At 44.6% G+C, this 14,960-nt stretch overlaps 1 protein-coding gene across 1 annotated transcript in view; it reads left to right on the top strand.

The window, feature by feature from the left end:
* The window catches only part of LOC311232409 (uncharacterized protein), a 71,983-nt gene that overhangs the window by 41,989 nt on the left and 15,034 nt on the right, over positions 1–14,960 (top strand). Inside the window, exons 15-16 of the mRNA XM_084319190.1 lie at positions 9,034–9,129; positions 9,720–12,168. Coding sequence (XP_084175316.1) covers positions 9,034–9,129; positions 9,720–12,168 — 2,545 coding nt within the window. The remainder of the gene's footprint in view (positions 1–9,033; positions 9,130–9,719; positions 12,169–14,960) is intronic.

The following is a 14,960-nucleotide window of genomic DNA, read 5'->3' as shown; positions in this document are numbered from 1 at the left end:
AACTGTTCCATAGCATACCCCTTCAGTTGATCATGACAAATCCTCTCTTACCTTGACGATTAAAAAGCCTCCATAATTTAGTAAATAGTATCCCCATGGCATGGTGCTGAGCTGTAGCCAGCAAGCTATGCTATCAATATTAGCTAAATAATTTGTGTCACATAGCTGGCCTTTTTCTGAAAACCCAAGCACATATTGTTCCATAGCATACGCCTTCAGTTGATCATGACAAATCCTCTCTTACCTTGACGATTAAAAAGCCTCCATAATTTGGTAAATAAAGCTGTAGCCACTAGCCAGCCAGCTAGCATTGATGCTATTCAAAATGCTATCCACATTCGCGAAATAGCTAACCAACTAAATACAGACAACGTTTGCTAGTCGAAATGACTGGACACACACAGGGACAAGTTAAACATCAATTAACAATCAATTAATTTATTCCAACAGGTAGTTTGAGCCGCGGTCTCTCTCTCTCTCCACTCCCGAAGTACGCTGCGCCGTGTGTCTCTGGAAAAGTAGGTCTGTTCAAAATCACAAAACCGGACGGCACAACAACACTAGTGTTGTCCTTCTCTTCTTTTGTTTTTATTGGCGGTAGGTAGGCGCAGGTAGGTGCAAACTGCGCATGCTCCATTCTTCTCTGCTTTTGGTGTTTTTTTGCAGCAGCGTTTCAGCGGTTCAGTGTTCTCATTAGGACGCACTCGTTTTTTTTAAACTATTTCGTGTTTACGGAAAACTCTTTTTTTTAAATAAACGAAACAGACCAAAATCGTTTGTGTGGACATGGCCTTAAGTGGCACACAAGCAGAACACAAGCAGCAGAATTGATCTGAATTTTTAGTACTGCATCTGTACGTCTGTCTAAAAAGTCCGGTCCAGATTTTCCTTCTCGGGCATGAGTAACGTTTATAACACATGGATTGGGGACACTTGAGCACCGCCGGTTCATGCGTTTTGGTGGATAATGTTGGACACACGATCGTGATCAGAATTTCGAATGGTGATCAGATAAATGGATTATTCTTTTTGCAGTACATCATATACAAGGTAAGGACTATATGTTATCAATCAAATCAAACATAATACCGATAATCTAGCGTTGATTTCAGAATGATTCTTGATCCAGGCGAGAAATGGCACGATTTATAATTAAATGCAGTAAAGCGCTGTTTGCCGGAGTTTCCTGGAATTACACAGGATCACTCTAAAACTATACTCATATTCACCACGGTATAAAACGGAAATGTATGGATGAAAAAATTGTCTGTTTTTTTAGTGCCGTCAGGTGATTAAAAAAATTTATCTAATTAATTACAGGATTTGTAATTAATTAATCTAATTAATCACATTTTAATCGCATAACTATTTTATGCCTGATATTCTATATTCTATAATCATATTTCAAATTGCATGTGTCCGGATGGCAGAATTCAGTACTGTATCTACAAAACCTTCTGTTTAACACTTTAATCGCCGATGACGTGTTTAGACGTCATTCCTAGCCATGCTCATTCTGCCGAAGACGACGTAACTCGTCTTTGATGTCAATATTTCAAAAATCTGTGATCGAAATCATATTTCTCCGGGGTCCTGAGATATACTGCTGATCTCCACTCAACTCTCTAGCGGTTCAAGAGCGCCATCTGGTGGCCGATCGGCAGATCGCCAACAGGAAGTGACTCGTCAAACAGGAAGTGCTCATCCATAAATCGTCCGGGCACTCGCGATCATTAGCAGGACTCTATCTCAACACACTGGATAATCAATTGCTCGCCCTAACTCTATAAACAACGTTATTTGGACGTATATAGTATTATACAACCTGGAAATGGTTCATCAGGATCAACATCCCATAATCGAAAACTGTCTACTCCACGCTGATCGTCCAACGGCGCGAGGAAGATACGGTGAGTTTCAACGTTATTTTCTAACGTATTCTATACTAACTGATCTGATGATCATATGACCCACACTAGATGAATGGTATAACGTTGCCCACGGAATTATAAACGCCCCCTCGCCCATCCGGTCAACATCAGATGATACGTAGTAACTTCTAGAACCACGTCCAGTTGAAATTTTTTATCTTGCGCCGATTGCTATCAAACTGTATTTCATCATCAATATAATGCATTTGGAGCTATAAATCACGTTCTGGAGAAAGCTGCAGAAAACGATAAAAACATACTTGTATACTTTAGACCATATTTTAGTATGAATATGTGAATGAAAAAGTATATCGTTGCTACACCCTGAACAATGGATATAGGACCATAATAATGTCAATTTAGCAATGGAATTTAAAAAGTTATAGCCCTGCAAAGAAGGGGAACTTCTCCATAGACAAATAGAGCTGGCTAGGGATGGTAAATTATGAATTTAACCATGGCGATCAAAGTGTTAATCATCTTCCATCTATTAATTTGCTTGGATTTTTCAGGTCTGGTCAATTTGAGCATGGTGTTATTCACAGTCAAAGATAAAAAAAAATGTATTGATATTCTCATTTGGTTCATTACAATTTACTCAAAATAAAAATTTCAATCAATCACCGCGCAGATTGATTGATTGAATGAAAATGTTATTAACTCTTTCAGTGCCACTCACGAGATTTCTCGTGTTTTTTTATAGGTGGTTGCTAGCCACTCACGAGATTTCTCGGATTTTTTTTTTTTTTTTTTTTTTTTGCGATCTGAAAAATTATTGCATCACCCGAGCCTACCCGAGTATTGCCGAGCTGCGCCGGTGATCACTGTGGAAAAAAGCGCCCCCTGTCGTCTCCCAGATGACATAAGTGATTTTGGAATGGACTCAATGAAAATGAATGGGGAAAAAAATCCGGTACTCCACATTTTCCAGTTCACTGATCCAGCAGGGGTTACTAGAGTTCATTCTGGAGCCTCAGATCCCCGCGGATCATGGAGATCCACTGTGTCGCGTTGGATCCATACACGTATCGATTTTTTCGAATGGTGATCAGGAATTGGAATATACCAGTTGGATACCATCTGATGTCAGGTAAGGACTCTATGTTATCAGTGGTAGGATAATCAGAGTAAGTTTGATGAAGTTATAAGCTGTTTTGTGAAATGTCTTCTTTTGGTTTCAATGTAAAACTCCGAGAGGAAATCAACGAGGCGATTATCCGCGCGCGGCCGTAATGTGCGTGCGTGCACGTATAATATTGATCATCTAGCGTTTATTTGAAAACGATTCATAAAAAGGCCGACGAATATCAACGTTGTGGAATATTCCACTAAAAGACGATTTTCATAGAATGCTCCAGAATGAGCTGTTTTTTATATCAAAACGGGGGCTTTTCTAACTGCTCTGAAACGGCAACGACGCGATAAAAAAACAATCTGCCTTCACAGCACTGTCTGGAAAATAGTCTTTGATAATGCGATGGGCAGATTAGACACATAGCCATAATTTAAAACATAGATTAGGCGATATTAACGTTAACATTGGCGCGGATGGTGGCATTCAAGCGGTAAAATGGAAAACCAGGCGTGGCACTGAAAGAGTTAACAGATTGCAGAATGGGTACAATACAGTACGGCTCAATACACACTTGTTAAGGGTATGCAGACCAGAGAAAGACTTTCGTCTTGTTTACATCAGGGTCCCCCATTTTCAATTCATAATGAATTGTAAGTAAGGGTGCAACTTGCACCGTGCAATCCATTCTTTGTGGATCTAGCCCACAGTATTTCTGACACTGGGAATTAGGGATGGGTACCGAATTCGGTACTTTTGAGGTACCGAACCGAAACACGTCGTACTACCGAGTATCGATTCAAGTGAGATACAGAAAAAAAAATTAACTTATTTTTTTACCTTTTTTCTTTTCATGTCAACGTTCACACGCACAATATATGCTTACCTAGGATTTGACTTGATTCAACAACAAAGCAGTCGGAGCAATGGCAAGCCGAAAATGGTCGAAATTGTAGTTATTTGAAGTTTGGATTATTTTTTTTACGACTGAGGTAGGTAAATTAAATTTCTTGAGACTAAAGTACCGAAAATAGGTACCGTTGGGTACCGGTATCGATTCACAGGTACCGGTTCAAATGTGAAAGGTACCCATCCCTACTGGGAATACATTCCCTGAGATTCATAGATGTCCCTAGAATCAGATACCAAGAACATGCAAATGGACCATATTAAAAAAAAAGTCTGTAAATGTGTATTCTACATTCTTATGGAATGAATGAGATACAAAAAAAATAAATAAAATTGAGTTAATTTTCATAACGCGATAATTTGCTGTGTAATTAATTAATCTAATTAACGCTATAAACTGACATCCCTCGTTTTTTTGCATGTTGACCGGAAGAAACTCAATCGATGTTGTTATTAGATCCATAGCTATAATATTTAATATAGGTTTAGCACTGCAAACACCGGAATATATCCCCATTGAACAGAGTGCTGGCACACAACGGCCCAACGCCCATAGCGACCTCTGGCGCTGAACCTGTTAATACGGCACAAAGAGAGAGAGACAGACCCGGCAGAGCAAATCAGTAGGATGGGCATTGGATTTTTATGCAGCACCACGGCGGGTGTACAACACATGAACAGCAGCATCACGGCGGGTGCATAACTCATGAACAGCAGCAACAGAACAGAATGTTAAGTGCATGAAAAACACAACTCGCCATAACGCAGAATCATTGTGAGCCCTGGGCTTGCTTCTGTTTCGGTGTCCTCCTCGGTAATGTTCGAAACATGTCAAGTATCCCTCTGTCCACTCGCCGCCCCCACAATTCCAGCTTGGCGTTGAATGCAGCTACTTTATCTGCCAACTTGAATACAGTTGTCATTTTCCTCTGAAGTGACGGATTGAGTTCGTTGAGCAGATTGAATATGTCTCACAGGTAAGCGACAAAGGCTTATCTTTTAATCCAGGGTGCTTGGGCTCGATGTACCGAAGCAGTTTTGAAGGCTTCATTGCCTCGTTTGCTAGCATATTATGCAGAGAGGACTTGGCGCGTGAGAGTCACGTGTTGCGATAAACCTGTATTTTAAGTATGACTCCTGGTATTGTCTAGGGCTGACCCCTATTAGTCGAATAAAAAAAAATAAAATAAATTATAATTCTTTCCAAAAGAAAAGAGGCCTAGAAGCGTGGCTAACGCTAATGGCATGCATACCAGAGGCTAACTGCCTACGAAAACAGGCACAGAGGCACTGAAAGAGGATTTCACCCATCTAATGAACACACTAGACAAATATCAAGATGTATCCATCAGTGGACCAATTGCATGCTTTTGCAGAGGACAAGAAGCCTTCAGTCGACTCCTTCAGACATTAACACTTTGGATGCCAGCGATGCGTTTTGTCGTTAGTTCATGCCGCCAGTTGAGTGCCGGCAACGCTATATAGCGTTTGTTTGTCGTATATTTTTTTATTGGCGATTTGAATTCATATTTCATTAATAGAGCCTCACGCTAGTGTTGCAGAGTCTCTGAGCTCAATTGGGAAGATACCGCCCCCTATTGTCTCTCCCTGTGTAACTGCACCCCATTAGTTTAGACTGATGAAGGGGGGGGGGAGCCAGTTTCCTCATTTTACTTTTCTGTCAAGCCAACTGAAGAGACCAAGTGATCGCCGGCCCTCAGAACAGCGTGGATTATGTATTTCCAGCACCCAACGCTGAATCAATAAACGCGATCGATATTTGGAATGGCGATCAGGAATTGGAATAATCTTCTTGGATAACATCTGATCTCAGGTAAGGAATCTATTTTACCATTCTTGGGATAATCTGAGCTTTTTTCACAGATATCAACGTGTCCCATGTGTGTGTGTGTGCTCGCTGATCAGGAAATGAGAGAATATACTTTTCAGATCGCTTCTATAGCGTGCATAAGTACACATATACTATCGATAATCTAGCGTTTATTTGAAAACTATTCATAAATAGGCCGACAAATTACAACGTTTTTGTGTATGCCAGAATATTCCAGTAAATGCCGTTTATCACTGAATCTATATATTTTCCTGAAAAACAAGGGCTTTTCAAAATGCTATAAAATGGAAATTAACCGAAAAAAAAAAAAAAAAATCCGTTTCGACAATGTTGACTGCAAACAAGTCATTGATAAGCAACGGGCAGATTAGACACATAGCCATAATTTAAAACGGAGATTATGCGTTCACAACGCTATCAGTAAAGTGGGTCCTGGCATTTAACCATGTTTTACCATGTTAACCAGTGGCATCCAAAGTGTTGAACACCCCCCACAGCCCAAATGGAATGATAAAAATTTTATAAAAATATACAGCAAATTTTGTCCAATCATAGTCGGGACAGCCCTAGTATTGTCTATTAAAAGAAGCTTTCTTTTTCTTGGAGGTCGTAGGCTCCTCTTCTGGCTTCTCAGTTGGTCTTTTCCCCATCGCAAAGAAGCTATCCAAAGATGTTTGTTTTTTACTCATTTTAGCTAACATATTTTTTTAGTACCGGTAACTATCACGTGACCGAGACAAGTGTCTTGACGTACTGTCAAGAGGCACAGGCGAGAGATGTTACGTCGGAGAAAGTCCAGTCGTTTTTCCAAAAGAAAACACCTTTCAGACTAGAATAATCAATACAATGGAAATTATGTAAATTATTTATTCTTTCTGTGCGGCCCGGTAACAAATGCCTCACGGACCGTTACCGGTCCGCGGCCCGATGGTTGGGGACCACTGGTCTAAGGACCCTATATTAATAGATTCATCTCTCGATACCCGCGTGATTTTTGTTGCGGCCTAGCTCACTAACCGAAGCCCATCTGTTAGCCTCAAGCTAACCTCATTCCCAGTTTTATCTCAGTGAGATAAAGTCTGGTAAAGAACTACTGCTAGTGTCTATGGGGTAGAATTTCCGGTGTATGTACTTCCCCTGGAAGCTGCCTCCGAACGGACCAAACTTTTCCCGAATCCGGTCTGCAAACAAGCTAGAACGTCCCGGTCATGTAGTAGATTCTTCAGGCTTAGGCGTTACAGTGGCTTAAACAAGGAAATATTGTGCACTTCACACGTTTCTATAATTGTTTTGTCGAAACCGGAAAGCCTGTACTTCCTGTACTTCCGTTTAGACATTTTAGGAGGCATATCTTTACCAGCCTAGCCTCAAGCTATCTCTGTCCACCGCGTGGTCGCTCTTCCCTCGTCAGAGAGCCGGGAGTTCTATCGGTGTGATTCGTCTCGCCGTCGCCACCACGTCTTGACTCAAACCGGATCTTTCGGTGTGTCCCTCAGTCTAATACTGATGTAGGAGAGAGGCTAAACCCCACTTTACCTTAATTAAAAGGTTTTTTACCTAGTACCTCATGTTATAACCCCTTTTAGACCTACAATGCCTGCTACTAATGCATTATATAGCCTGTATATACACACAAATGTGTTTCCCGGTTTCAACACATGCCCACACCCAGGGCCTGTTAAACTCGTATCTATAGGTTGCAGTGTTTCCCACAGGATTTTCAGAGACTATGGGGGGTGAACCTCCGACCCTCTAGGGCAGGGGTTCCCAAACTTTTTCAGCTCGAGACCCAAAAGAGAAATTTGGTGTTTCCCCGGGACCCAAACTTACAAAAATACATCATGAATTGCCATGTACATTTATAAACTACTGATAAGGAACACAACAAACCATGAATTTCAAATGTATATGAAATGTATTTATTTAATTATAAAAGTACATCACAGCAATAATCAGAGTGTAATGTTAAGTTTCTCACCACCTCATAACATATTATGTACAATTGTACATACAATTTTGTAACACTTTTAAATGAACAATGAAAGTGCTATTCTGAGGTCATGCTGAGCATTTAGTCTGTTTCTGTATTTGTGTTTCAGGTATGCTAGAGTAGAAAACCCAGATTCACATAAGTATGTGGTGCCAAACTGAATCAACACATCTACAGCTTAAAAATAATAATATATATATATATATATAATTGGCGACCCAATAAAAACGGGTCCGCGACCTATTTTGGTCCCCCGGAACTTTAATTTTTTTGTACATTTTAAAGTTAAATGCATCAATCTGGTGCACTTTGAGAGCAAAATAAAGAGGCTAGATCTATGATGAACTTTGTGCTCAAAACACAAAATCGACTAGACTAGTGCTTCCCAATCCTCCCCTCGAAGCACCCCAGCCGTTCAATGTATTTGTTAAATTCCACCACCAGCACACCTGATTCACCTTAACTAGCCCTTTATTAGTTTAATCCGGTGTGCTGGTGGTGGAATTTAACAAATACATGGAACGGCTGGGGTGCCTCGAGGAGAGGTTTGAGAACCACTGGACTAGAGCATACAGTACATTTGAGCCATCAAAGAAATTAAGCAAAAGTGGCTACCTGTGTTGAACTGGTTTATTTTTTAGAAAATAAAAAATATAGTGGATTACTATTACGACTACTACCACTGCCAATACTACTGATACATCCCTATTGGCAAACTTTATATTTTAAAAAAAATAGTAGAAAAAAGAAAATTGGTTCATTATACAACTGTGGCGGGACTAATTAGACTGGCGGGCCGCCACAGTCTAGGTAATTAATGGGAAACCCTGTGTTGTTTGTTATAACCATACTGAGAACCAGTGATTTCCTTCAACCAGATGAGGTCAGAGGAGTTTGATAGTATTTACTGAGGATGGCCAGGTAATGTTGATATTTAAACTTAAAATAACTTAAAATAATAATGCATAATACATTTATACATGATCATGCAACATAAAAATATCGTTGCAGGAACAGTTTGGCAGAGGGAGGTAGGGAGGGGTCTTAGTTTGTGTGTTGTGATAACAATGTTGAAATTGAGAAGTTTAGACAAGTTTAGTTTTACAACAGAAATAAAAAATTTGTTCTAATGAAAGTACCGAAAAATGTGGTATCAATTCCCAGGTCCCGGTTCAAATGTGAACGGTACCCAACCCTAGTGATGGGATCATCAGCGTATATTGGATTGTGAGAGTATATTGCGAATGTTTTGAGTGTTGTGGTGTTTGCGTGTCTCCAGGGTAACCTCCAAACTGGATGAGTTCACCAAGGACTTCCATAAAGAGCTGATGAAGTACAGGAATGCACCCAAGAGACGCAGAAGATCCTATTCCAGGTAAAGCAGAAATCCAGGCATGAAATTATGTAAATGGAAGAAATAGGATTCAGTGGCCTCTGATGACATCGCTGGAGGAGATATTCAAACGCATTAACTCTCTAACTGTTATTGAGAGTAAATAAATGAATAACTAAATGTATGTGTGCAAAAAAATTACATAAGTTTAGAGCCTTGGGATATGTCCTTGCATTTACCAGAAACTGGGGAGAGACATACTAGCCAGATACCTGAACATTTCCAGCAGACCTTGTACTATACTGAGTACTAGATCAAGATCTAGCTAACGACGATGGAGGTTTTCAGTTTTGTGCTGAGCCACAACAAAGCAGTCACTTGCCCAGAGAGCAACCACCATCTGTTTTAGTTTTGATAAAGACTACCCCTAGGGGTGACTATGTGACTTGGAACAACCTGAAATATCCAAGCAGCTTTGCCATTCACTATCTGTGAACATTTAAATGTTCGCCTGCGGCTCTTCTAAATCCTACGTCTCCGCCTTCCTTTTCTTTGCCCCTCGCAGGCGGATTATGTTCACACACAGGCTTCTGGTGCAGCGTAATCCTACCATTCCCTTTCTCTCTCCGCAGGTCCCGGTCATTCAGCCGCTCTCCATTGAGTCGATCTCCATACTCCAGGACCAGGTCCAGATCCAGGTCTTACTCCTATTCCCACAGTCGCTCCCGCTCTCGTTCTCGCTCCCGCTCCCGGTCCTTCCCCCGCTCCCCCTTCTCCCGGCGCAACGGACGCAGCTACGGACGTTCGCGTACGCGCTCCCGTTCGCGGTCCTACGGGTACAGGCGCTCGGGCTCCCCGCGGCCCTCTCCGCCCTACCGGGGAGACCGGGCTGGTGACCGGGCTGGTGACCGGGCTGCCGACCGGGCTGGCGACCGGGCTGGCGACCGGGCTGGCGACCGGGGTGCCGACCGGGCTGGCGACCGGGCTGGCGACCGGGGTGCCGACCGGGCTGGCGACCGGGCTGGCGACCGGGCTGGCGACCGGGCTGGCGACCGGGGTGGAGACCGGGGTGGCGACCGGGGTGTGGACCGGGGTGGTGGCGGCGGCTGGGAGGGGGGCAATGGAGGAGGGGCCTCGTACAGGTCCCGGTCTCGCTCGCCTGCCGGTTTTCGGAATCGCAGCCCCGGCAGTCGTAAGCCGCCTCCTCGGGAGCCAGCGCCCTACGAGATGAAGGGGCAAGGTCGCGACCTGAGCCCTGCGGGCCGCGAGCGCTGGGAGAGGGACAGCTACCGGCAGTGGGAAAGGGAGTACAGAGAGTGGTACAACAAATACTACAAGGACTACGACAACCAGCATCCGTCGGTGCACCATAGAGGCCGCAGCAGCAAAGAGAGGGAGAGGGACAGAGACAAACCCTCCCCGTTGTCCAAAGAGTGCTCCCCCCAGGGGAGGGCGCGGGGGAGGCGAGAGGAAAAAGGAGCCCTGCCTCAACACCCACCGCCATCCTCCTCCTCTTCAGTGACAACCAAGACCAGCACCAGTGCTAAAACGGTCAAGACCAAGAAAGTCAAGAAGAAGAAGAGCGGGGAGGAGTCGGATCCGTCGGGTCAATCGATGGACAGAGGTGACGCCACGCCTGTCAGAGACGAGCCAATGGACGATCTTCCCACTCTGACCGGCACGCCTCCCTCCTCCTCCTCCTCTAAGCCAACCGGCACTGCTACTGGCAAGGCTCCAGCTGCCAAGAGCACCGCTGCTGCGCCTGGAAAAACCACACCCAAATCGGGAAAGGCCCAGCCGGAGAAGAGCAAGAAGGAGAAGGCTCAGAAGGTCAAGGTTAGAGTGAAGACGGAAGGGGTAAAGGTCAAAGTTGAAAAGGTGAAGAAGAAGACTGGAGATGTAGTGGTTGCCAAGAAGAAAGAGTCCTCTTCGTCATCCTCTGTCTCCAAACCCTCCAGGACCACCAAGCCCAGACCAGAGGAAGCCTCCAACCCCTCTGCCCCGAAGAGGGACAGGGGCAAGAGCTCTATTGGGAGGACGGCCCTGCTGAAGAATCCTCCACTGTCCTCTCGTCTGGTTCCTCCCCCACTCCCTCCTCTTGACCACTCCAGACCACACGACGGTCCTAGAGCGCATGACGGCCCTAGACCATACGACGGCCCTAGACTACATGACGGCCCTAGACCATACGACGGCCCTAGACTGCATGACGGCCCTAGACCGCATGATGGCCCTAGGCCGCACGATGGCCCTAGACCATATGACGGCCCTAGACCATATGACGGCCCTAGACCGCACGACGGTCCTAGACTGCATGACGGCCCTAGACCGCATGATGGCCCTAGACCACACGATGGCCCCAGACCATATGACGGCCCTAGACCATATGACGGCCCTAGACCATATGACGGCCCTAGACCGCACGATGGCCCTAGACCGCATGACGGCCCTAGACTACATGACGGTCTTAGACTACATGACGGTCCTAGACTACATGATGGCCCTAGACTACACGATGGCCCTAGACTACACGACGGTCCTAGACTACACGACGGTCCTAGACTACACGATGGCCCTAGACTACACGATGGCCCTAGACTACACGATGGCCCTAGACTACACGATGGCCCTAGACCACACGACGGTCCTAGACTACACGATGGCTTTAGACCACACGACGGCCCTAGATTACATGACGGTCCTAGACTACACGATGGCCTTAGACCACACGATGGCCCTAGACTACATGACCTCCCTAGACCACACCCTGACTTCCGGGGGAGACGAGACCTCCCCCAGACTGGTGGTGGTCTTCTTCCCCTCCCTATCGCACTGCAACACGGATTCCCGCTTATCCACGTTCCCCAATCCCCGGTGGACAAACGCAGGAGGGTAGGAGAGGAAAGGGCCCCTCTGCTGGGGCCCCCGCCTGGGAAGGTGAGCAGAATGGACCTCCCGGGCGCCGGACCGGATTCCCTCCCTCACACCCACATCCCTGTTCCGCCTCAGCTCCAGAGGGTCCCCGCTCCCTCGGATCGGCCCGGGCTACTCCCCACACCACCACGACTCATGGACCTTCAGGTATGACTCGAATGCAAACTGGTTCTGCAGCCAAGGGGAAGAAGCTCAGAGGGAAAGTCCACATTGTTAAGAAGCCTCTCTGATTTGTCTGTTTCCGGCATCTCCGAAACCAAGACCCCGGTGCAAGTGCTTTATGGATGGACTGAAAGACTCTTGTTGACAAATCAGATTGGCTTCTTAACCTCTTAACCCTCTGAAGTCTGGGCTTTTTTGTGATTCTGACCCCCCCCCCCCCCCGATTCTGGGCCCTTTAGGGGGATTTCAATTATTATAATTTGTTTTACATAGTATGAAAGTACAGGTTCATACCTTCAAAATAAGCCATCACTTTTACAAATCAGGCAGATACTTTTCAATCTATGTCTTATGAATCATGCTTATAACACACTACTCATTTTTGAGCTACGGCGCTTCAAAGAAACCGGAACCATTTCTCTTGTCATGTGTAATGACTACTTTACCCAGAAAGCATTGTAACCCCCCCCCCCCCCCCCCCCCGACTTATAATAATAGCTTTATTTGTATAGCACTTTTCATAGAGAAGTTGCAGTTCAAAGTGCTTCACAACAGTAAAAAATACAGGCATAAGCAAGCATAAAAAAGATAGAGGTAGCAAGGTAAGGTAAATTAGTGTTTCTTGACACATTCAGTCTGAGAGCAGCCCTTTGTTAGTCTAATGACTTGTGACCCCCGCTTCTATCCCCAGGTCATCAGCTCAATGACTCCATGCAACACTAACCCAACCATCTATGAAATCATAGCACTGATTGGAGACAAAATAAGTGATGAGATAGTCAAACAGGTGAAACAAGCTAAGTTACAATCATAAAACACAAAATGGTTACAAATCTTAATTTCAATTTTGGGTGGAATCACCTTTGGGGTGGAATTCCGCTTTAAACCTTGTAACTATTACCTGGTATGACATTTTCTCACCGCGGTTGTGTGTGTGGCTAATCACCGCGGGATGCGGTGGTACCGCACTTCTATAAAAAAAAAATTATAAAAAAAAATCCTTATTCTTTTTTTATAAATGTGATAGTAGATTAGGGTGTTGCCTGCTCCTTTAACACATTGAGTGCCACGCCCCTTCCGGGAAGTGACCATTTCCGTGCCGCCCATTAACCCCATGTAAACGTAGTTGTAGTTTGTAGAACTAAACCTATATTTTATAGTATCGCTATGGGTCTAATAATGCCCTCGAGTCTCATTGAGCTACTTCTGGTCGACGTGCAAAAAACAGATTCTTTTTTCATCCGTACATTTCCGTTTGATACCGTTTTGAATATGAACATAGTCAGGCCGCTTCTGAGCAATTCCAGGGAAAAGACACGAAAACAGCGTTTTTGTGTAATTCAATAAACACGTTGTCATTTTTCGCCTGATTATCGGATCTTCCTGAAATCAACGCTAGATCTCCTGCATCCCAACGGCAGAACAGCCAGACACATAAACACATATAGCTTCAATCGCAGTAGAAATAAATATCAGATCAACGCAAGCTTTCATATATTATATAGTGTCCTTACCTGGTCTCTGAAGTAATGAAGAAAAAAAAGAATCCAATCTCATCGCCATTCCAGTTATCTACAGCGATCGTGCCTCCGACATTATTGGGCATTGCTCTTCAACGGGCGGGCGGGGTCAGTTGTCCAAGCCATCCCTATAAGCGTGTGTTTTGCCGGAGTGTTTAGGACCCGCCCCCACGCAGCAGCTCGGTATAGAAAATAAACGAACCCGTTTCTAACCGGGTGCATTACTGGCCGAAGGCGTTAGAGGGTGGTATAATACCGTCTGCCAGCTCAGACACACTCGGAACAGTATGCACAAGGTGCCCAGCTGAATTATGAATGGATATAGATAATAAAAGAAATACGTTTCCGGGACTCAACGATCGGATGACAGCGCGTTGTGCTGGGCGATAAAACGATAACGATAACTATCGCGATAAATTATTTCCTCGAAATAAACATGAAACGTGGTCGCAAAGTTTCGATATATCGATTTTTCAAGCTTGGATATGAGCACACGCACTAACAACCAATCAGTGAAGGAGATGGCCGACAGCGAAGGAGACCCGCGCTGCACCTCTGGGTAGAGAGGTAGGACTCCAGTAGTAAACAAGGCTGGCTAGGATAATTAGCTTGCACGCCGCTATTTTATAGTTTACGTGCCGAGTGGGTGTGTGGCGTGAATTCTGAGGCCACGGTTAGAGTAGTGTGGGGTATGCGGTGGACGTCGTTGCAATGTATTGGGGCTGAACGGAGTATTTTAGGGTGATAGTACATTGTCATGGAATACACCGCTTGCTCTGGCTAACTGCTAACGTGCGCGGACTGATGACGACATCAACTCGAGACATTCGCAGCAGCAAAACAAGTCTATTAATAGCCCGTCCATCGGCGCCGGGCATAAGAAGATAATTAAACTTGACAGAAATTATATCGACGATAATTATTGATATCGAGTTATATGAAAATAATTTTATCGCGATAACGTTTTTGGCCATATCGCCCAGCCCTACGTTGTGGGATATATGCCATTCTCCTTTCTTAAAACTAACGTTATTTGAGCGAACATTTAACGTTAATATAACACTATTTTAACGTTAGTGAATGTGAATGCACATACATAGCTAGTTAAATATCACAACTTGTGTCATCATTGTTCATCATTGGGGGAAACTAAGTGCTGCCTCTCCGCCACACTCGGGACCACGCCAACGTAGCTAGCGCTAGCCTATACAGTGGCTAACGTCTGGACCACGCCAACGTAGCTAGCGCTAGCCTATA

This window comes from Notolepis coatsorum (genome assembly GCF_963971535.1).
Source record: "Notolepis coatsorum genome assembly, chromosome: 7".
NCBI classification, from domain to species: Eukaryota; Metazoa; Chordata; class Actinopteri; order Aulopiformes; family Paralepididae; genus Notolepis; species Notolepis coatsorum.
Note: the sequence above shows the minus strand (reverse complement) of the source record. Positions and strands in the feature narration are given on the sequence as shown.